General features: G+C 44.4%; 3 protein-coding genes across 8 annotated transcripts in view; 2 read left to right on the top strand and 1 right to left on the bottom strand.

The window, feature by feature from the left end:
• rtn3 (reticulon 3) overlaps positions 1-1,926 on the bottom strand; it is a 34,543-nt gene extending 32,617 nt beyond the window's left edge. The window contains exon 1 of one of the 3 annotated variants that reach the window (XM_046329376.1): positions 1,636-1,926. In XM_046329376.1, coding sequence (XP_046185332.1) covers positions 1,636-1,732 — 97 coding nt within the window. In that variant the 5' untranslated portion in view covers positions 1,733-1,926. The remainder of the gene's footprint in view (positions 1-1,635) is intronic. The other 2 variants (XM_046329377.1, XM_046329378.1) reach the window with 2 other exon arrangements.
• Positions 1,927-4,248: 2,322 nt separating this feature from the next.
• On the top strand, positions 4,249-13,225 carry LOC124014037 (menin-like). 2 transcript variants are annotated; one of them, XM_046328698.1, is made up of 10 exons: positions 4,249-4,465; positions 5,079-5,601; positions 7,849-8,057; positions 8,244-8,372; positions 8,561-8,601; positions 8,782-8,869; positions 9,021-9,157; positions 10,710-10,836; positions 11,466-11,639; positions 11,781-13,225. In XM_046328698.1, the coding sequence occupies exons 2-10, from the start codon at positions 5,166-5,168 to the stop codon at positions 12,291-12,293; spliced, it is 1,854 nt and encodes a 617-aa protein (XP_046184654.1). In that variant the 5' UTR covers positions 4,249-4,465; positions 5,079-5,165; the 3' UTR covers positions 12,294-13,225. The 2 variants fall into 2 exon arrangements, with proteins under 2 accessions (XP_046184654.1, XP_046184653.1); XM_046328697.1 differs by having other exon boundaries at positions 7,849-8,066.
• A 125-nt stretch (positions 13,226-13,350) lies between these two features.
• LOC124014036 (mitogen-activated protein kinase kinase kinase kinase 2-like) overlaps positions 13,351-22,446 on the top strand; it is a 43,012-nt gene continuing 33,916 nt past the window's right edge. For all 3 annotated transcript variants that reach the window (XM_046328696.1, XM_046328694.1, XM_046328693.1), the window contains exon 1: positions 13,351-13,803. Coding sequence is in view for 2 of the 3 variants with exons in the window: in XM_046328694.1 (XP_046184650.1) it covers positions 13,660-13,803 (144 nt within the window). In the remaining variant the exon portion in view is untranslated. The remainder of the gene's footprint in view (positions 13,804-22,446) is intronic.

Below are 22,446 nucleotides of genomic sequence, written 5' to 3'. Positions count from 1 at the left end.
GGCAGTGTAACATTTATTTTACTATCAGTGCCCCATAAGTATTTGCCAATATTGCATAATATACAGGAAATTATAGCCTAATACACAAATGTACTCCCAACAGAGGCTTGTTTCAAGTTTAATTAGTGAGACATGGTTCGCTGAATAGATGGATTAAACTATTTGAAATGCCCTTCCCTAATGGACAATAAACTGTCAGTTTGAAGACTGTTGCAGAGACAACAGTGTCCTTTCCTCCCTCCAATCATTCAGCCAATGACAAAATAGAAACAAAAAACAAACCATAGAATCAATGCATCATAACAAACCAATTTAGAGGGATTGGACTTTGAAGCACTAATATTCTTGCATGGCTTTGTTGACCAATGTGGAGTTGATTTGGCAACAGAAAAAACAACAGCAGGCCTTTAAGAGGTCCTCCCTTAAATGTGCAGTTGCGCAATAACAATCAACAATGTATATAAACCCTGGATTGTTGATGCCATCCATGTATTGATGTGAGGCAGGTCGTCTCGTGGTTAGAGTGTTGGACCCCGAGCTGACAAAGTACAAATCTGGCGTCCTGCCCCTGAACAAGGCAGTTAACCCACTGTTCCTAGGCCATCATTGAAAATAAGAATTTGTTCTTAACTGACTTGAGAAGCTTTGAAACCACCAGTAGGCAATATGGGAACTCCCCAGTAGGACTGGAATTCTACAGTATTTCATTTACATGTTTCAAGGACAAAATGACATGCATTTGTGTATGTTTTTATTGTAGTCGAGACATTAATCTCTAAAACATATACTTTTAAGGGGGAAAAAAAATGTTAACCTCACAATTGAATAAGTATGCAGTATGGTGCCTAATAGAATAAATGTGGCAAAAACGAATGTATAAATTAAAACATTAATTTATATAGCTAATCTTTTTTAACAATGGTGGAGTGCCAAGATAGAGGAACAGTGACTTCAAAACAGCGCCCCCTGACAGTCAACTAGTGTATATACAAATCATTGGTAACAATGAATCTGCAGTGCAGATCACAGTCCCTGCAACATGTAGCCATTTCACCGTGGCCCAAATAGAGAATCAAATGTGGCATTGCGTTCGGTTTTCTTGTCTGGTTAATACAAAGTTCGGGATTGCAGAGGTTGAGAGAACTTTAGCAAAGCAAGTAGACTCGTTTGGTGTTCCATCAAATCGTGGTGCGCGTTTCTCGAACCAACGACGGGTAGGTGGTAACAGTGTTCTAAAACAATTTCTCGTCAGTGGAGTATCGTTCGATCCCATAGAGGGCGGTGGGTGTTTGTTGGTCAAGTAGGACGTCTAATATTAGGATATTTAGCACCCTTTGACGCACACAATAATGCAAAATCATCAGTTTACAAGGTATGGACTACTTGTTCAACAACTTGACTATGTCAAGTGCTTACAGAGACAAGGACAATATACTGGTTAACCTTCCCAACGAACAAATAAGTGTAGAACTAAGCATTTTAAATGTACCTGCCTTTCACGGTCCTAAAACATTGTTTTTTTGACGGTCTTACATTAGAGCAACGGGCTACTTTATTTCAAAGCACCTGTGTTACTTAACGTTTAAACAGCATTTCTATGTTGACTATTGCAACATAGAATGACATCCGTCTTACCCGACATTTTTGAGTCTTTGGCCGCAACAGAGTTCTGTCCATCGGCAAGCCCCTGCGACGATGATATCTGGGCGGACTGGGTCATTGAATCTGCCATCTTCCTGTAATTTCACAATATTCTGCACAGTAACGGTGAGAATAAATGTTGTTATTGCTGTCCTTAAAATAACCTTTTCTTCCGACTTTCCTCCTATTCCCAAAGAGCTGGGTGCAAGTGTCACCGAGCCTGTGCACCTTCAAGCGCACGTACTGAAGCGCTGTGAGTGTACAGGAGCGAAACAAGGCGGACATTTGACGTTAGCTCATTTAAAGGGCTATACCCAACATTTTCCCATTGTGTTTATAAATGTATAGCCTGTTTTTGGCAAAATACCTACCACATTTTATTATGCAAACATGACCCTATGTTTTCTCATTTGAGAATGTAAATTGGCCTTATAGAGTGCTTAGGCTATAAAACAAAAAGCAAAGCCCAGTGTAGGCCTATTCACATAGATGGGCAGTATTTCTGTTACATGTATTGGAAATATGTGTACAGAACAAAAATGTAAAGCAAAATGGAATAATTTCATACATTTTTACTGTTACAGTTCATATGAGGAAATCAGTCAATTGAAATAAATTCATTAGGCCCTAATCTATGGATTTCACATGACTGGGAATACAGATTGGTCACAGATACCTTAAAACAAAATGGGCCTCACAATGGGCCCAATGGATCTCATCACAGTATTTTTGTGCATTCAAATTGTCATCGATAAAATGTAATTGGTGCGGCAGGTAGCCTAGTGGTTAGCGCATTGGACTCGTAACCAGAAGGATGGAAGATCTTGTTTCCGAGCTGACAAGGTAAAAATCTGTTGTTCTGCCCCTGAACAAGGCAGTTAACCCACTGTTCCTAGGCTGTCATTGAAAATAAGAATTTGTTTATAACTGACTTGCCTAGTTAAATAAAGGTCAAATAAATGGTGTTCGTTGTCCGTAGCTTATGCCTGCCCATACCATAACCCCACCGCCACCATGGGGCACTCTGTTCACAACGTTGACCTCTGCAAAACGCGTGCCCACACGACGCCATACACGTGGTCTGCGGTTCTGAGGCCGGTTGGACATACTGTTACATTTTGTAAAACTGCCTTTGAGGCAGCTTATGGTAGAGAAATGAACATTAAATTCTCTGGCAACAGCTCCAGTGGACATTTCTGCAGTCAGCATGCCAATTGCAAGCTCCCTAAAAAATTGAGACTTCTGTGCACAAAATTTGAAAGGAATAAGCTTTTTGTGCTTATGAAACATTTATTTTATTTCAGCTCATGAAACATGGGACCAACATTTTCCATGTTGCGTTTATATTTTTGTTTGGTGTAGTTCAATTGCTTCTGAGTATTTTGTAATGTGTATTACACTGGGCAGAACTACACTCCAATGCATTTTTTAACAAGATACTTTCAAGAGCTGTAATTAGTATTTTTCAAATACAAAATACTATATATATTATTCTTAATTATAGCGGTTCATTATTTTGTGGTCCCCTTTCACCCTGCATTGATATCAGAAGTCTGATTGCACTATGGTGTGATAACAGCATCTGCTAAGTAAATTAATAATAAATCTGTATGAAAAAAATAGACAATCGCAAAGCATGCTAAGTATTATGCTAATGAGCTCCACCCAAATCAAGGTTTTGTCTGGAAGGGCTATGGCTTTTGTCAAAATTGACTTTTGTAGCAGGTTAGGATAATTAGGTAAAGTTGTATTCCATCTAGACATGCCCCCTGAAACAAGGCCAATAATAATACCCAGTGTGCTTTGCAGTTCATTTTGGTATGTTCAGTTCCACACATACATTTAGGTCATTCAGCAGAAACTAGTTTCCAGAGTGACTCAAGTCAGTGCATTCAACTAAGGTAGATAAAACAACACATATCACAGTCACAGCAAGTAAATGTAATGTTTTTGTAACTGTTACTGAGAATGTTGTTTATGTTTGGGATTGCTACTTGCAAATGTAAAACTGTATTTCAATTAAATACATTTCAAAATACAAGTATTCTGTGATTTATTTTGATGCCTCGATCTTTATGGTATTTTGTCATTTTATTTAATCATTTTTGCCCATCCCTGCCTATGCAATATCACATTTCTGTATAAAACATTGCCTTAACCTTAACCTAGTTGTCTGGGGAACTACTAGGCGACATTATATAAGATGATCAGACTAGGTTTCAAATGAGCTTGCCCATGAGCATGTATGAAGTCTTTTTGTGTTTGCCAACCATTTAAGGCCCTATAATTAAAGCCTATTTTTATTTAATGCTGTGTCTCACGGATGCCTGAATGTGATTTTAAAATGTGATTAAAAAATGACTTTGCCTACAGAAAAACGTTAATGCGTTCATTTGAAGAAGAAAAATATGGGTGTGTGCCCGCCTCTTTTCATGATGTAATGTTTATCACGAGACTTGCCATCAATGTTTCAATAAACGCGTTATAATGTTGTCTTCTCCGGTGATCTTATTTAGAACGTTTTGGCAACAATGGTGTAAAGTTGAACTACATTTCCATACATGCATCTGTCCAGTCAATAAAGGAAGGACAAAAGGGGTCTCGTTCAAACACGTTTAAACTGAGCGCCGGGTGCGCAGCTTAGTAGAGCTGCAAATACTTTGAACTGTCTAATCTTCGATTAAGCACGACTCTGCATTGTTGGTAGCAATTTGAAGGCGCGCCAAAGTTCTGACACATTTGAACAGACCGAATACAGTCATAGAACTGCGCGGCAAAAGCAAGGCACAAACAAAAACATGTGGATGTAGCATTGAACTAACGGGTGCGTATTAGCTTTCTTTCGAAATATTAATAAGCTTACGAGCGGGCTATGAGTTCGGGAAGGTTTATAAATCGATTGGAATACAAATAATAGTTGTATTTTCATCTAGTTGTGCATGTTTTGCTATTATACCTGCTAGCATAGCTGGCTAGCTTTGGCATATTACATAGCCTATTTGCATATTGTTGCTAACTGCACCTGCCTGTCCATCAAATTCCTCAACCTTCGTCTTTGGTCTTGACCAAAAATTAATCTTAATAGCTTATTGTTAATTTTATGATCTTGTGTGGGGTGGTGAAATTTTATCTAACCATTTAAACTATCATGCTATTACCTGGGTTTGATATTATTTTACAACATTGTTATTAGCGAGTTAGCCCAGTTTGTATCAGATATCAATATTTGTACCCAGTATTAGTTTAACTTTTTTTTTAAACCTATTTTGCGTAATGAATGGATATTTGTGCCACGCCCACTTAGGCTGGTCAGTCTACAGTTTTTTTTGCACAAAGTGAAAGAAGCCATACAAAGGCCTTTGAGTGTTAGGGGAAAGTACAGTATAACTGATTTCAATGTGTGTGCTGGTACTGATTTACACTTTGCTCTCATCCAGCCCCTATGACATCACTGCAGCTGAGAGTGGAGAAGACACACCGGCCTAGTGAGTGACTGCGAGCTGTGAAGGAGGAGAGGGTTCGACATGGGACTACATTCAGCCCAGAAGAAACACTTTCCCCTAAAGGGGATCGATGGTGTGGTTGCGTTGTTCGATGCGGAGCTCCGTAAACCCGAACCGGACCTGGCCCTTCTCTCATTGGTCCTGGGCTTCGTTGAACACTTCCTGGCCGTGAACCGGGTCATACCAATAAATGTCCCGGGGGTGCGCTTCGAGCCACTGGAGCCCGACTGTCCAAACTCCTGCTTCCCTACAGTGGAGTTAGGGATGCTGTCGGCCCTACGTGAGCGTTTTACTGCCCAAATCCGGGGAGCAGTGGACCTGTCTCAGTACCGCAGGCCTGCTGGTGGATCCAGCAGGGAACTGGTGAAGAAGGTGTCTGACGTCATCTGGAACAGCCTGAGCCGCTCCTACTTTAAGGACCGCGCCCACATCCAATCCCTCTTCAGTCTCATCACAGGTAGGATTTGGGGTACATGGCTGATCAAATCATATGTCTTATTCTATCATTTTAAAAGGCTAATTCATCATTATAAAAACTTATGAGGACTTGTGAGGCATCTGTTTCTCAAACTAGACACACTAATGTACTTGTCCTCTTGCTCAGTTGTCCACCGGGGCCTCCCACTCCTCTTTCTATTCTGGTTAGAGACAGTTTGTGCTGTACTGTGAAGGGACAACACAGCATTGTATGAGATCTTCAGTGTCTTGGCAATTCCTCACATGGAATTGCCTTCATTTCTCAGAACAAGAATAGACTGATCAATTTGATGTAGGGTTAATGGACAAAAAATGTGCTTTACTTTCAATAACAAGGACTTTTCCAAGTGACCCCCAACTTGTGTGCATGCGTGGGGGACAGATAGTATTAGTCAAACGTTTGGACACACCTACTCATTCAAGGTTTTTTTCTTTAGTTCCCAAAAAAATGTTAAACAAATCAAAATATATTTGAGATTCTTTAAAGTAGCCATTCTCTCAACAAGCTTCACCTGGAACCAGCTAAATTAGGAATACTTTTCCAACCGTCTTGAATGAGTTCCCACATATGCTGAGCACTTGTTGGCTGCTTTTCCTTCACTCTGCGGTCCAACTCATCCCAAACCATCTCAATTGGGTTGGGTGATGATGGAGGCCAGGTCATATGATGCAGCACTCCATTATTCTCCTTGTTCAAATATCCCTTACACAGCCTGTAGCTGTGTTGGGTCATTGTCCTGTTGAAGAACAGATAGTCCCACTAAGCGCAAACCAGATGGGATGGCGTATCGTTGCAGAATGCTGTGGTAGCCCTGCTGGTTAAGTGTGCCTTGAATTCTAAATAAATAACTGAGTGTCACCAGCATAGCATCATCACACCTCCTCCTCTATGCTTCACGGTGGGAACCACACATGGGGAGATCATCCGTTCGCCTACTCTGCGTCTCACAAAGACACGGCGGTTGGAACCAAACATCTCAAATTTGGACTGATCAGACCAACTGACAGATTTCCACCTGTCTAATGTCCATTGCTCGTGTATCTTGGCCCAAGCAACTCTCTTCTTATTATTGGTGTCCTTTATCAGTGGTTTCTTTGCAGCAATTCAACCATGAAGGCCTGATTCACGCAGTCTCCTCTGAACAGTTGATGTTGAGATGTGTCTTGAACTCTGTGACACATTTATTCAGGCTGCAATTTCTGAGGCTGGTAACTAATGAACTTGAGAGCTAGTTTCATCATAGCGCTTTATGTTTTTTGCGACTGCACTTGAAGAGTCTTTCAAAGTTCTTGAAATGTTCCAGATTTGACTGACCTTCATGTCTTAAATTAATGGTGGATTGTAATTTCTCTTTGCTTATTTGAGGTGTTCTTGCCATAATATGGACTTGGTCTATTACCAAACATGGCTATCTTCTGTATATCATCCCTACCTTGTCACAACACAACTGATTGACTAAAACGTATTAAGAAGGAAATCATTTTTGCTAATTAACTTTTAACAAGGCACACTTTTTTCTTTTGAAATGCATTCCAGGTGACTACCTCATGAAGCTGGTTGAGAGAATGCCAAGCGTGTGCAAAGCTGGTCCTTCTGTAGCTCAGTTGGTAGAGCATGGCGCTTGTAACGCCAGGGTAGTGGGTTCGATTCCCGGGACCACCCATACGTAGAATGTATGCACACATGACTGTAAGTCGCTTTGGATAAAAGCGTCTGCTAAATGGCATATATATATATATCAAGGCAAAGGGTGGCTACTTTGAAGAATCTCAAATATAAAATATATTTTGATTCGTTTAACACCTTTTGGGGGACTACCTGATTCCATATGTTATTTCATAGTCTTGATGTCTTCACTATTATTCTGCAATGTAGAAAATGGTAAAATAAAGAAACCCTGGAATGAGTAGGTCTGTCCAAACATTTGATTGGTAGTGTGTGCATTTTTTTAAATGTATCATTTATTTATTGTGAGTGGGTCCGCCTGGGGTGTTTGGGATAGGTGGGGATGGGACGGTGTGTAAGTGGGGGGAAAAATACAAAATAACCAGAAAAGGTAATGGTATTTTTTTGTGTGTTTGTATTGCCCTTGTGACCCAATAAAAACCATTGTTCACAAACAGGAAAGCATGTTGTATAGTTTGACTAAAATACAAGGTTGTTTTGTCTGAAGGAGGCTAAAGCTGTTACTAACTCAATCCTATTGCTTTTCTTTATTTTGAACAGGCACAAAGCTGGACAGCTCGGGGGTGGCATTTGCAGTGGTGGCGGCGTGCCAGGTTCTGGGGCTGCGGGACGTTCACCTCGCCCTGTCCGAGGACCATGCCTGGGTCATCTTTGGCAAGAACGGAGAGGAGACCGCTGAGGTCACCTGGCACGGCAAGGGCAACGAGGACCGGAGGGGGCAGACAGTTGCCGCCGGTGTCGGCGAGAGGGTAAGTAAGGTACAGAGATACTTCCACCCCTTGCAATAACATTACATTATAACATGCACTCACACACCTTTTTTAATATAGCTACTTATCAACTACATACTACTACTACTACACACACTCACCTTGAACTTGTAAACACAGTACAACACCTCTCAACCTTAACCCCCATCTCCCCCTGTCCTCCAGAGCTGGCTGTACCTGAAGGGCTCCTATATGAAGTGTAACAGGAACATGGAGGTGGCCTTCATGGTGTGTGCCATCAACCCTTCACTGGACCTGCACACTGACAGCTCTGAGATGCTACAGCTTCAACAGGTGTGACCACCATCAGCACATTGGGGGATGATAAGTGTGATATAATTAATATTGTATGGGGAGAGTTTCACCTAAAACACACCTGTTGGCATCATCGAAGACATCAAGCTGGCTGGAACAGTAGTTTATATTTACCTCATCAATGTTTCTCTGTGTTGTCCTCGGTCTCTGATCTGTTTCCTACACAGAGGCTTCTATGGCTGCTCTATGAGCGAGGAGACCTGGAAAGGTGATTCTTTTTATTTATTTTTTTATCTCAAAAGCTTGTTAAAAATACTAAATTAGTTTTGAAGTGTTGTGGTGAAAATGCTTATTGGTTTACATCCAAATTAATTATTTTCTGTGGTAAGCATGTTTTATTGTTCTGTCATTTCAACCCAAGTCGCTCTTTGCCATTGCTGTGCCACAGATACCCTATGGCCATGGGCACCCTGGCTGACCTGGAGGACCAGGAGCCCCTCCCTGGCAAAGAGAACCCCTACACCATCCACCTTCAAGTGAGTGTGTGGATCTGTACACCAACATTGAAGCGGTGACATTTTGATTTGAAACGTCATCTTAACAAAATCATCCTTGAGTTATTTAATCGGCTCATTTTGAGGAGTTATTCATGCCGTGCAAGTAGGTGTGTTTTTATTTTTTTTCCAGGCTGTGAACTCTGCTAAGAAGTACTACAACAACGAACACATCTACCCTTTCATGTACCTGGCTGGCTACCACTACAGACACAGGGAGGTCCGGGAGGCACTGGGGGCCTGGGCCGAGGCTGCACAGGTCATGCAGGAGTAAGTTACTGGAGCCACAAGCTTAGCTACCTTCTGTATGCTCCTTACACTGCTGCTCTGTGTCAACGATCTGTGTTTTATGGTAAAAAGGTATGTTTGGCCCACAGAAATAACCTTTGGCATCATTCATTTTAAGTGTCCCTTAACTTCCCTAATGTAATGCCTTATTGATTGTTTATGTAATGAAAAGGGCTATAAAAGTCCAATTTCACCTCCCGAGTGGCACAGCGTTCTAAGGCACTGCATCGCAGTGCTAGAGGCCTCACCACAGTCCCAGGTTGGATCCTGGGCTGTATGACAACCGGCCGTGACAGGGCGGTGCGCAATTTACCCAGCATTGTCCAGGTACGATGAGGGTTTGGCTGGGGGGGGGTCGGCTTTACTTAGCTCATCGCGCTCTAGCGACTCTTTGTGGTGGGCTGGGTGCCTGCAGGCTGACCTCTGTCATCAGGTGAACGGTGTTAACTCCTATACATTGCTGCGGCTGGCTTCTGGGTTAAGCGAGCAGTGTTAAGAAGCTCGGTTTGGCGGGGCATGTTTTTTGAGGACGTATGACTCGACCTTTGCCTCTCGAGCTCGTTGGAGAGTTGCAGCGACGAGACGATTGAAATTGGATAGAAAAAGGGGTAAAATACAACAACAACGAAGTTTACATAAATTACGAAGTTTACATATTAATTATTAGTATTGAAACCATGGATACTGAGGCAAACCCTTTTGACCATCTTTTGCTGACCATCTTTTGACCTTTTGACCATCTTTTTCCAATTTACACCAGTTACTGTTTCACCTTTCTGACAGTAGGGGGCAGCAGATGTCTCTCAGAAACGTTAGGCTCTTAATTACAGTGTTTTGTAGACTTAAATCTGGAACAAGTTGTTTGACCATGTCTTTTCAGGCTAGCTTATGGTTTTGTATGGCACTATACTCATTATATTGCATGCATATCTTCAAGGGGCATAATTCTGTCTGACTAACAGGGTGTGTGTTGCCTAAATACGATGTTCTCAGGACAAGCAATCGCAGGGAGCTTTCCTCCAGGCTTGGCTCTGATCCTCGTGGGGCAGTAAACCTGCACTTTACTCCTATTTAAACACTGTCCATCGGCCTGCAGGGGCTAAAAATACTAACCGACCCGATCACAGGGAACAGCCGACGGGGCCGATTTCCTCCTGTTTCTCTGTTGGTCTCTTTCTGTCTCTGGGATGTGTGCACCAGAAAGGCAAGTCTGTACATTCCCTCTCCTCTCGACTTCCCTTTACCTCTCTGCCTTTCCTGTTTCACACATTGTTCTTCAGTCTCGGCTCCCTCTGCTTGCTGTCACGACAACAAGGATCATGGCGTGTGATCTACCAACATAAATAACATGCCGTTTGAGTATTTTCTGTCATGTTTTTGGGTTCTTGAAAAGAAGGGATACAAGTGTTCACACATTTTAATATCCCTTTTACTGCATACGTGGAAAATAAATAACCTAATTGAATGAATGAAAGGTCATCATGAACTGACCTCATGTGCTTTATAACAATCTACGATGATCTCACTCCCCCAGCTACAACTACTTCCGCGAGGACGAAGAGATCTACAAGGAATTTTTCGACATCGCCAACGACGTCATCCCCACCCTGCTGAAGGAGACGGCTGCAGCTGCCGAGAGCGGAGGGGAGGGAGGAGAAAAGGTACAATTCTACTAGTCGTTACATCATTAAGAACCGAATAAACATTTTTTCACTTCTCATTTTAATCTCATGTCCCAGAATGATGCATTAATAATATCTCATATGACAGCTGCCTTTCATTGATGTATTGAATGGACCCCATTCATCTAACTTCCCCCCTCTGTCTATTATCTACTCATTTCCTTCCTATGTTCCATTAATTTCTCTTCCCTCTCTCTCGCCCCCCTCTCTTCCCTCTCTCTCGCCCCCTCTCTTCCCTCTCTCTCGCCCCCTCTCTTCCCTCTCTCTCGCCCCCCCCTCTCTTCCCTCTCTCTCGCCCCCCTCTCTTCCCTCTCTCTCGCCCCCTCTCTTCCCTCTCTCTCGCCCCCTCTCTTCCCTCTCTCTCGCCCCCCCCTTCTTCCCTCTCTCTCGCCCCCTTTCTTCCCTCTCTCTCGCCCCCTTTCTTCCCTCTCTTCGCCCCCTTTCTTCCCTCTCGCCCCTTTCTTCCTCTCTCTCGCCCCCCTTTCTTCCCTCTCTCTCGCCCCCTTTCTTTCCTCTCTCGCCCCCTTTCTTCCCTCTCTCTCGCCCCCTTTCTTCCCTCTCTCTCGCCCCCTTTCTTCCCTCTCTCGCCCCTTCTCTCTCCACCTCAGGACCAGCCCATACAGGCCGCCGCCCTCTCGGCCCTCCAGGACCCAGAATGCTTTGCCCACCTGTTGCGGTTTTATGACGGTATCTGTAAGTGGGAGGAGGGAAGCCCCACCCCCGTCCTCCACGTGGGCTGGGCCACCTACCTGGTTCAGTCCCTCAGTCGTTTTGACGCACAGGTAATCACACCACCACAAGACTGGACTATCCCTTTAAAGGCATCCCTAGTCACTTTATAACCTATTTAACCCAACTAGATGTTTTCACAAACCACCCTTTAAACACTATTATATCCTTGTTCACTGTTACATCCTCCACAGATTCGTCAGAAAGTGTCTATCATCACCAAAGAGCCGGAGCCCCAAGACGACGACGACCAATCCAGCGAGGACCCCCGCGAAGGGCGAAGACGTGGGCCGAGACGTGAGTCCAAACTGGAAGACCAAGCTTCCCCTCCTACACAATCCACCCCCACCACCCCTGTCCCACCACCAACCCAGCCCGCCCAGGCCAAGAAAGTAGGTGGGGAGGGTGGGACGCGGCGTCGCTCCTCAGGACTCCGCGGTGGAGACCCAGAAGGCAAGGCCAAGTCCCCCAGCCCGGTGCCCTCTCCTGCCCAACAGCTGCCTTCCCCCAGCATGGGTCCCCTGGTGGCCTTCCAGAGCAAGAAGATGAAAGGCATGAAGGAGCTGCTGTCGGCAGCCAAGATCAACTCCAGTGCCATCAAGCTCCAGCTCACCGCCCAGTCACAGGTTCAAATGAAGAGGCAGAAGAGCACGCAGTCGGGAGACTACACCATGTCGTTCATGAAGCGCCAGCGCAAATCTCTGTAGAAGGAGAACTCTGGCTGTAGAACTTTCTCCAGCCTGGTTCCCATGTCTGGTTGTGTTGTATAGCCAACTCTCATGGTCCTTGTCATAGGAGTGTCTATACAGCACAAACAGATCTGGAACCAGGCTAGAGTTTCCATTGGGAGAAAAACAAAGGGAGACTGACTGTAGGACCGACTGAGAGGCAAGGCAATACACACAACTGATGCATCAGCGATGAGCTTTTTATTTTTTATTTTTAAGGTTATTTTAGCAATCATATCATAAGTCCTGTTAAGGTCATAAGAGGGTCGGTAAGAACATGACACACGTGTCCATGTGGAGGAAGTCACTTTAATCAAGTTTGAACAGATTTGTCAACCAAGTCATTCTTTTTAATCTTGTGATTCAATAATGATTGTGTATCATAGGCCGTTTAAAACATTCAATTGCTGTCACTTTGTGTGGATCTAATGGGCAGTAGTGCACATCAACTCTTTGAGTACTCACTGATTTATGTGTAGAAGCTCTGTAAAGCCAAAGTAATGGTGAAAACACCCTGTCCCAGAACCTGTTTTGGAAAGGGGGAATTGCTCTGTTCGAAAGCAGTCTGAATTCCACTCTATATTTTCTGCCCTTGAATCTTAATTTTCATCTTTTTGATTGAAATCCCTGGAAGTGATTCGGACTATTACTGTGTAACAATGTCCAACTCTGTTACGTTGGCTCTTTATATGCTAGCTATTTGTTGCCTTATACTTTGCCTTTTTTTTCTAATGTAGGTGGCCTTCAGTTGAGACTAGCCAGAGCTGCAATAGGCAATAGAAAGTGACCAGAAAGACCACACACTGTTTCAATGGGATTGCTGTAGGTGTCCCTGGTAGCTACATTCAGTAGTATTTTGCTTGATAACTTGTTTGTTTTTTATCTGCAGATAATAAAATAAGTTAAAATGATACCCTTTCTCTTTTTAATATTGTGGATGTACTGTTTCACATGTCATGAAGGGGTATTCATCGATGTCTGGGATGTACAGTGTGCATCTGCTTGTTTGTTTTCCCGAGTGGTAATATTTTGTTATATATCAGGAAACCACTTGGGATTTGAGATCACTTGACTTGGATACACGACTGTGCATAATAAATCGATCAAATGTATTTATAAAGCACCTTTTTATATCAGGAGATATCACAACGTGCTTATACAGAAACCCAGCCTACAACCCCAGTTGTGATTCGGCTAGAATAAGATGAATGACTGGAAAGAAGACTAGTATTTGTGGCTATTAGCTCTATTTGCCTGTCAGAATTGTGGTGGAGTATTGCGCTCCAGGGTTTACTGGAACTCTAACGTGCGTCCAGTGGTTGATTCGCTGGATGTGTTGTCATGAATGAATAAAAACGTGCATATGAGTCCAGGCGCAGTTCAGTCTGTAATCATGGATACCACTATTGGAGTCTCGTTTTTGGACCCGTTGAATGATTACGAGTTAATTCATCGTATTGGGACTGGCACGTATGGTGATGTGTTCAAGGTGAGTGGGGAAAATGTCAGATCGGCTTGGAGATTAGCACACGTAGGCGTTTTAATAAACTCCATATGGGTTAGGTTAGTGCGCCCGTGTCACATAGCCTAGCTGTTTAAAAACAAGTTTTTATTCCACAATTGAAATATTGTTCGATTTTATGTTGACAGGCTACAACTTTAAAACATGATAAAAGCTACCATATTATTTAATCAATGCGTCCTTTAAAATCTAATCAAACTTTTACGCACGTAATTAACATAATATAGGCTACCATCTAAAACGTTTTATTACCACAACCAATACCAAGGGATATGCAGGTAAGGTTGGCCGTATGTCGCCCCTGCCTGCCTTGCTGCTATTTGAGAATAATGCGGGTATAGGAGAGAGTACGTGCACACATGTTAATGATGCTCGGTGCCTATAATGCCCATTCCACTGGCTAGTAGTTCATCTTCGGCTGATCAGGGCTCAGACATTCCATTCCATTGTGTTAGACCTGCTTTACACATTATATTTGCTCTCCTCTCAGCAACACCTTTTTTTCTGTGCTGCTTTTGTGACAGAAGAATAGTCTATTTCATATATCACCGTTTAAGTCTGCTGGATGATACAAGATATCAAGTTTGAAGGGCACTGACTTTCATCAGCACTGTTTGATGGATCTTGGCTGTTAACGCCCAATTTATGTTGAAAGGTATTTTTTTGATTAGTCGCTTCTATTTTGACTCAGTGATGTGAGCTGCGGGAAACAAACATCCTGTAATCCCACCCTGAATGTCTCGTACATGCATCCTGCGAGGGAGACCGACTCAGATTGTTGCGTGCCTCTCCTCCCCTACCCGAAACATTTCCTATCCAATAGACTACCAATGTAAACAGACATACAATGGAAAACATTTACTGTAAGCACAATTATGTTAACTTTTGGGCTAATGAACTCTGTTGAACTCTGCATCCAGCAAATAAGTAAATAAAGCATGTCTGGTTGCAGGGGTGTATGCTGGACGAAGAACAGATTTATGAACAATTCAAAATATCCCTTAGAAATGCACTTTCTCTCAGTCTCGAAGTTACATAATGTGCCCCCCCCCATGCCTTAGACACATGTAAATGCCCGGGCTGTGCCTGGTTGCTGTGAATGAGGAAACTGTTACTGTCCCACAGACAATGGCCTGTTGTCATCCCCCACTACCTCTCCTTACTCTTCTTCTCCTCCACTGTTCTGTTTCTCCAGCTTCAGTGGAGCTGCCTGGAGGTCAGGGGTCAAACAACCGGCCCTATTACCTAGTGGGCTCTCTGACTGTATGGACATTCAAGGTGACCATTGTTCACAAGATCCACGAAACCTCTTGCTACCCAGCTGAGGGATCAGTTTTCAAGTGTGTGATCTTTTGTGGCTATGTAACTAATAGAAAGTATGTCCCTCGCTGCATAGTCAAGAATGGTTTATTTTCCTGATAATCGCAAAGACCCCATTAGGTGTTTTCTTTTACGAGTGAATAGTTCCTTTTGTCTTGTGTTCTGGTGTGCATGCAAAAGTAAGCCGAAGACAGGATGAGGAGAACGTACGTACATTCATAGTTATATGCTTGTTATGACCTGACAGATTGCCTGGGGTTCGATGGTGGGGGAAAACCCACCGAACAGAAAACTGTTTCACAAACCAGCAGCCGCACTGCAGAGCCCAGTCATCACTGTCACACTGTGGGCTGCAGGTCGTTTGTCACTGCACGTTACATCACGCACACACTACCATGTGCGCTGTTACTGCAGTTGTGGGCCTATCTATCTCTCACTGAATATCATTAATGGTCCAAGGCCAGTTTAATGCAACACGCTACTGAAATGTGTGATACAGGAAATCTGTCTGTGTTTTTGTTGTACGTCATTTCCACTCTGATTCAATCAAGCTTTGTGAGAAAGAACTTATGGAATTTTGATCAAAGTTTTATCTTCAGTCCCATTGTCTTTAACTCTATCCCACAGCACACTGTTATTTCAGGCTGCCCAGTGACCAACCTTAAAAGAGACATTACTGTCACTTCAGTCACAGGAAGTGCTCTCGTATAACGGGGAAAGAAACATGAATTTGGTGTTGCCGAGCATCAGGTTTTGTTTACAGGCAACCTGATAGCCCATTGGCTGATTCTATGCTTGTCGTGCATAGAGAGAGCTATGGGCCTTAAAATCTGACGTCACATCAACGTTTGACCTTTCTGAAAGAATGGGAGCAATACATATTTACAGGACAAAACAGGAGGAAATAGACGAACGTCGGATGGACAGTGGATGAACGTCGGCTGGACAGTGGATGAACGTCGGATGGACAGTGGATGAACGTCGGCTGGACAGTGGATGAACGTCGGCTGGACAGTGGATGAACGTCGGATGGACAGTGGGTGAACGTCGGATGGACAGTGGATGAACGTCGGATGGACATTGCAAACAACATCCTTTGGATTCAAAAGCAGGGACTTTTCCCTCAGCACTTGTTACGTAATGGCTGATGTCCCAATATAAACCATGTCGATGACCTTGACACTTTTAAAGCTCTAAGTCTGTCTGCATCCGAGTTTGAAGTGAAACCCTATTCCTTATGCATGCCCTGATTTGAAAAAGTAGTGCACTAAACAGGGAATAGGGTCGAGGAATGTACCACATCAGTCACCGACTTCATTAATAAGTGCATCGAAGTCGTCGTCCCCACGGGGACTGTATGTACATATCCCAACCAGAAGCCATGGATTACAGGCAAAATACCCACTGAGCTAATGGCTAGAGCTGCTGATTTCAAGGAGCGAGACACTAATACGGATGCTTTTAAGAAATCCCGCTACGCCCTCCAACGAACCATAAAACAGGCAAAGAGTTAACACAGGACCAAGATCAAATCCTACTACTCCGGCTCTGATGCTCGTTGGACGTGGCAGGGCTTGCAAACTATCACAGATTACAAAGGGAAACCCAGCCGCGAACTGTCCAGTGACGCTAGCCTACCAGGGCGCATACTGAGAGCATGCACTGACCAGCTGTTAAGAGTCTTCACTAGCATTTTCAACCTCTCCCTGATCCAGTCTGTAATACCTATATGTTTCAAGCAGACAACTATAGTCCCTGTGGCCAAGAATGCCAAGGTAACCTGTCTAAATGACTATCGTTCCGTAGCACTCACATCTGTAGCCATGAAATGCTGTTCATTGCTCACATCAACAACATCATCCCAGGCCCTCTGGGCCCAATCAAATTCGCGTACTGCCCCAACAGATCCACAAATGACGCAATCTCTATTGCACTCCACACTGCCCTTTCCCACCTGGACAAAATGAACACCTATGTGAGAATGCTTTTCACTGACTAAAGCTCAGTGTTCAACACCATAGTGCCCTCTAAGCGCGTCACTAAGTTAAGGACCCTGAGATTAAACTTCCTGATGGGCTGCCCCAGGTGATGAAGGTAGGCAACAACACCTCCGCCACGCTGACCCTCAACATGGGGCCTTTAGGTGTGCGTGCTTAGTCCCCTCCTGTACTCCCTGTTCATCCATGACTGCATGGCCACGCATGACTCCAACACCATCATTAAGTTTGCAGACAACACAACAGTGGTAGGCCTGATCGCCGACGATGATGATGAGACAGCCTAAAGGGAGGAGGTCAGAGACCTGACAGTGTGGTGCCAGGACAACAACCTCTTCCTCAACGTCAGCAAGACAAAGTACCTAATCGTGGACTATAGTAAACATTCACATAAACAGGGCTGTGGTGAAGCGGGTCGAGAGCTTCAAGTTCCTCGGTGTCCACATCACTAAGGACCTATGATAGTCCAAACCCACCAACACAGTCGTGAAGAGGGCATGACAATGCCTCTTCCCCCTCAGGAGGCTGAAAATATTCTCAAAAACAGTTGCACCATTGAGAGCATCTTGACTGGCTGCATCCCTGTCTGGTATGGAAGCTGCTTAGCGTCCGACCGCAAGGAGCTACAGAGGGTAGTGCGTACGGCCCAGTACATCACTGGGGATGAGCTCCCTGTCATCCAGGACCTCTATACCAGGCGGTGTCAGAGGAAGGCCCTAAAAATTGTCATAGACTCCAGCCACCCAAGTCGTAGACTGTTCTCTATACTACGGCACGGCAAGCGGTACCAGAGTGCCAAGTCTGCAACCAAAAGGCTCCTGAACAGCTTCTACCCCCAAGTCATAAGACTGCAGTTAATCAAATGTCTACCCGGACTATTTACACTGACACCCTTGTTTTGTTTTTTGCACTGACATTCTTGCACCGGCTCTATACAACACTCACTGGACTCTACCCACACACTCACTGGACTCTACCCACACACTCACTGGACTCTACCCACACACTCACTGGACTCTACCCACACACTCACTGGACTCTACCCACACACTCACTGGACTCTACCCACACACTCACTGGACTCTACCCACACACTCACTGGACTCTACCCACACACTCACTGGACTCTACCCACACACTCACTGGACTCTATACAACACTCACTGGACTCTACCCACACACTCACTGGACTCTACCCACACACTCACTGGACTCTACCCACACACTCACTGGACTCTACCCACACACTCACTGGACTCTACCCACACACTCACTGGACTCTACCCACACACTCACTGGACTCTACCCACACACTCACTGGACTCTACCCACACACTCACTGGACTCTACCCACACACTCACTGGACTCTACCCACACACTCACTGGACTCTATACAACACTCACTGGACTCTACCCACACACTCACTGGACTCTACCCACACACTCACTGGACTCTACCCACACACTCACTGGACTCTCACTGGACTCTACACACTCACTGGACTCTACCCACACACTCACTGGACTCTACCCACACACTCACTGGACTCTACCCACACACTCACTGGACTCTACCCACACACTCACTGGACTCTACCCACACACTCACTGGACTCTACCCACACACTCACTGGACTCTACCCACACACTCACTGGACTCTACCCACACACTCACTGGACTCTACCCACACACTCACTGGACTCTACCCACACACTCACTGGACTCTACCCACACACTCACTGGACTCTACCCACACACTCACTGGACTCTACCCACACACTCACTGGACTCTACCCACACACTCACTGGACTCTACCCACACATTCACTGGACTCTACCCACACGCTCACTGGACTCTACCCACACACTCACTGGACTCTACCCACACATTCACTGGATTCTACCCACACGTTCACTGGACTCTAACCACACGCTCACTGGACTCTACCCACACGCTCACTGGACTCTACCCACACGTTCACTGGACTCTACCCACACGTTCACTGGACTCTACCCACACACTCACTGGACTCTACCCACACATTCACTGGACTCTACCCACACATTTACTGGACTCTACCCACACGCTCACTGGACTCTACCCACACGCTCACTGGACTCTACCCACACGCTCACTGGACTCTACCCACACACTCACTGGACTATACCCACACGCTCACTGGACTCTACCCACACGCTCACTGGACTCTACCCACACACTCACTGGACTATACCCACACGCTCACTGGACTCTACCCACACACTCACTGGACTCTACCCACACACTCACTGGACTCTACCCACACACTCACTGGACTCTACCCACACACTCACAAACACTACACTAACAAACAAACACGCACACACACTACATATAATCACACATCCAAAATACAGTGCTTTTGGAAAGTATTCAGACCCCTTGACTTTTTCCACATTTTGTTATGTCACAGCCTTATTCTAAAATGGATTAAATAATTTTTTCTCCCTTATCAATCTACACATAATACCTCCATAATGACAAAACAAAAACATTTTGGGGAACATTTTTGCAAAATTATAAATAAAAAACTGAAATATCAGTAAAGTTTCTCATGGTCTGAGAGTCCTTTATGTGCCTTATTGCAAACTCCAAGCTATTATGTGCCTTTTGATGAGGAGTGGCTTACGATTGGCCACTCTACCATAAAGGCCTGATTGGTGGAGTGCTGCAGAGAAGGTTGTCCTTCTGGAAGGTTCTCCCATCTCCACAGAGGAACTCTGGAGCTCTGTCAGAGTGACCATCGGGTTCTTGGTCACATCCCTGACCAAGACCCTTCTCCCCCAATTGCTCATTTTGGCCGGGCGGCCAGCTCTAGGAAGAGTTTTGGTGGTTCCAAACTTCTTCCATTTAAGAATGATGGAGGCCACTGTATTCTTGGGGACCTTCAATGCTGCAGAATTCTTTTGGTACACTTCCCCAGAACTGTGTCGACACAATCCTGTCTCGGAGCTCTACAGACAATTCCTTCGACCTCGTGGCTTGGTTTTTGCTCTGACATGCACTGTCAACTGTGGGACTTATATAGACAGGCGTGTGCCTTTCCAAATCATTTTATTACCACAGGTGGACTCCAATAAAGTTGTAGAAACATCTCAAGGATGATCAATGGAGACAGGATGCACCTGAGTTCAATTTCGAGTCTCATTGCAAAGGGTCTGAATACTACTGTACTTACGGTATTTCTGATTTTTATTTTTAGTATATGTGCAAAAAAATAAAAATCAGTAATATGTGTAGATTTTATTGAGTTAATTTTAGAATAAGGCTGTAATGTAATAAAATGTGGGAAAAAAGTCAAGAGCTCTGAATACTTTCCAAATGTACTGTACGTACACACATGCAAATTGACGCCACACACACACACTTACACTATACATGTACATGGACACCTACATGTACATATTACCTCAATTACCTTGTAGCCCTGCACATTGACTCAGTACCGGAACTCCTTGTATGTAGCCTCTTTATAGTTATTTAATCTTTTCTCTATACATCAATGATGTCGCTCTTGCTGCTGGTGATTCTGTCATGTATTGTCATATTATGTCTTGTTCCTGTTCTTTCTCTTCACTTCGTCTCCCTCTGCTGGTTGTATTAGGTTACCTTCTCTTCCTCTCCTTCCCCCAGCTGTTCCTCATCTTCTTTAACTACCTCGTTCACCCTTTTCCCACCTGTTCCCTTTTCCCTCTGATTAGGTCTCTATTTCTCTCTCTGTTCCTGCTTCTGTCTTTGTCAGATTCTCGTTTGAGTTTCTCATGCTAGAACCAAACTATCGTCTCGTTTGCTTCACCCTTGTGTCCTGTCGGAATCTGCCTGTTCATCTGATGCTACGTGTGATCAGGTACCTCTGTCCTCTACGACCCACGCCTACCCAGAGAGACCAGCAGTCTGTCGCCGCTAACCCAGCTATTCTCCTCTGCTGCTAAGAAGGGGACTCTAACCCAACTATTCTTCTCTGCTGCTAGAAGGGGACTCTAACCCAGCTATTCTCCTCAGCTGCTAAGAAGGGGACTCTTCTGTAAATATCAGAAGGACTTTATGATTAATTTGTCGCCCTCTCTGCGGGTTGTCTATTTTGCCATTATATACATCTGAAGAGGATCTATGTCTTCCCTGTGTTTTGACATTAAAGGACTCTGTATTTGTTAAACCGCTTTTGGGTCCTCACTCACGAGCACAACAGATTCTCTGTTCCACCTCTATGCAGACGACACCATTCTGTATACTTCTGGCCCTTCTTTGGACACTGTGTTAGAAAACCTCCAGATGAGCTTCAATGCCATACTACTGTCCTTCCGTGGCCTCCAACTGCTCTTAAATGCAAGTTAAACTAAATGCATGCTCTTTAACCGATCGCGACCCGCACCTGCCCTCCCGTCCAGCATCATCACTACTCTGGACGGTTCTGACTTAGAATATGTGGACAATTATAAATAACTAGGTGTCTGGTTAGACTGTAAACTCTCCTTCCAGACTTACATTAAGCATCTCCAATCCAAAATTAAATCTGGAATTGGCTTCCTATTTCGCAACAAAGCATCCTTCACTCATGCTGCCAAACATACCCTCGTAAAACTGACTATACTACCTACCTATCCTGGACTTCGGCGATATCATTTATAAAATAGCCTCCAAAACTACTCAGCAAATTGGATGCAGTCAATCACAGTGCCATCCGTTTTATCACCAAAGCTCCATATACCACTGTGACCTGTATGCTCTCGTTGGCTGGCCCTCGCTTCATATTCGTCGCCAACCCACTGGCTCCAGGTCATCTATAAGTCTTTGCTTGGTAAAGCCCCACCTTATCTCAGGTCACTGGTCACAATAGCAGCACCCACCCGTAGCACCCACTCCAGCAGGTATATCTCACTGGTCACCCTCAAAGCCTATTCCTCCTTTGGCCGCCTTTCCTTCCAGTTCTCTGCTGCCAATGACTGGAGCGAATTGCAAAAATCACTGAAGCTGGAAACTCATATCTCCCTCAATAACTTTAAGCATCAGCTGTCAGAGCAGCTCACAGATCACTGCACCTGTACATAGCCCATCTGTAAATAACCAATCCAACTACCTCATCCCCATATTGTTTTTTTTTGTTTTTTTGCTCCTTTGCACCCCAGTATCTCAACTTGCACATTCATCTTCTGCACATTTCACTCCAGTGTTTAATTGCTGAATAGTAATTTCTTCGCCACTACAGCCTATTTATTGCCTTACCCCCTAATCTTACCTCATTTGCACACAC

Source organism: Oncorhynchus gorbuscha, linkage group LG25, assembly GCF_021184085.1.
Source record: "Oncorhynchus gorbuscha isolate QuinsamMale2020 ecotype Even-year linkage group LG25, OgorEven_v1.0, whole genome shotgun sequence".
Lineage (NCBI taxonomy): Eukaryota > Metazoa > Chordata > Actinopteri > Salmoniformes > Salmonidae > Oncorhynchus > Oncorhynchus gorbuscha.
The sequence above is the reverse complement of the archived record's forward strand: the minus strand, read 5'-3'. Positions and strand labels throughout refer to the sequence as shown.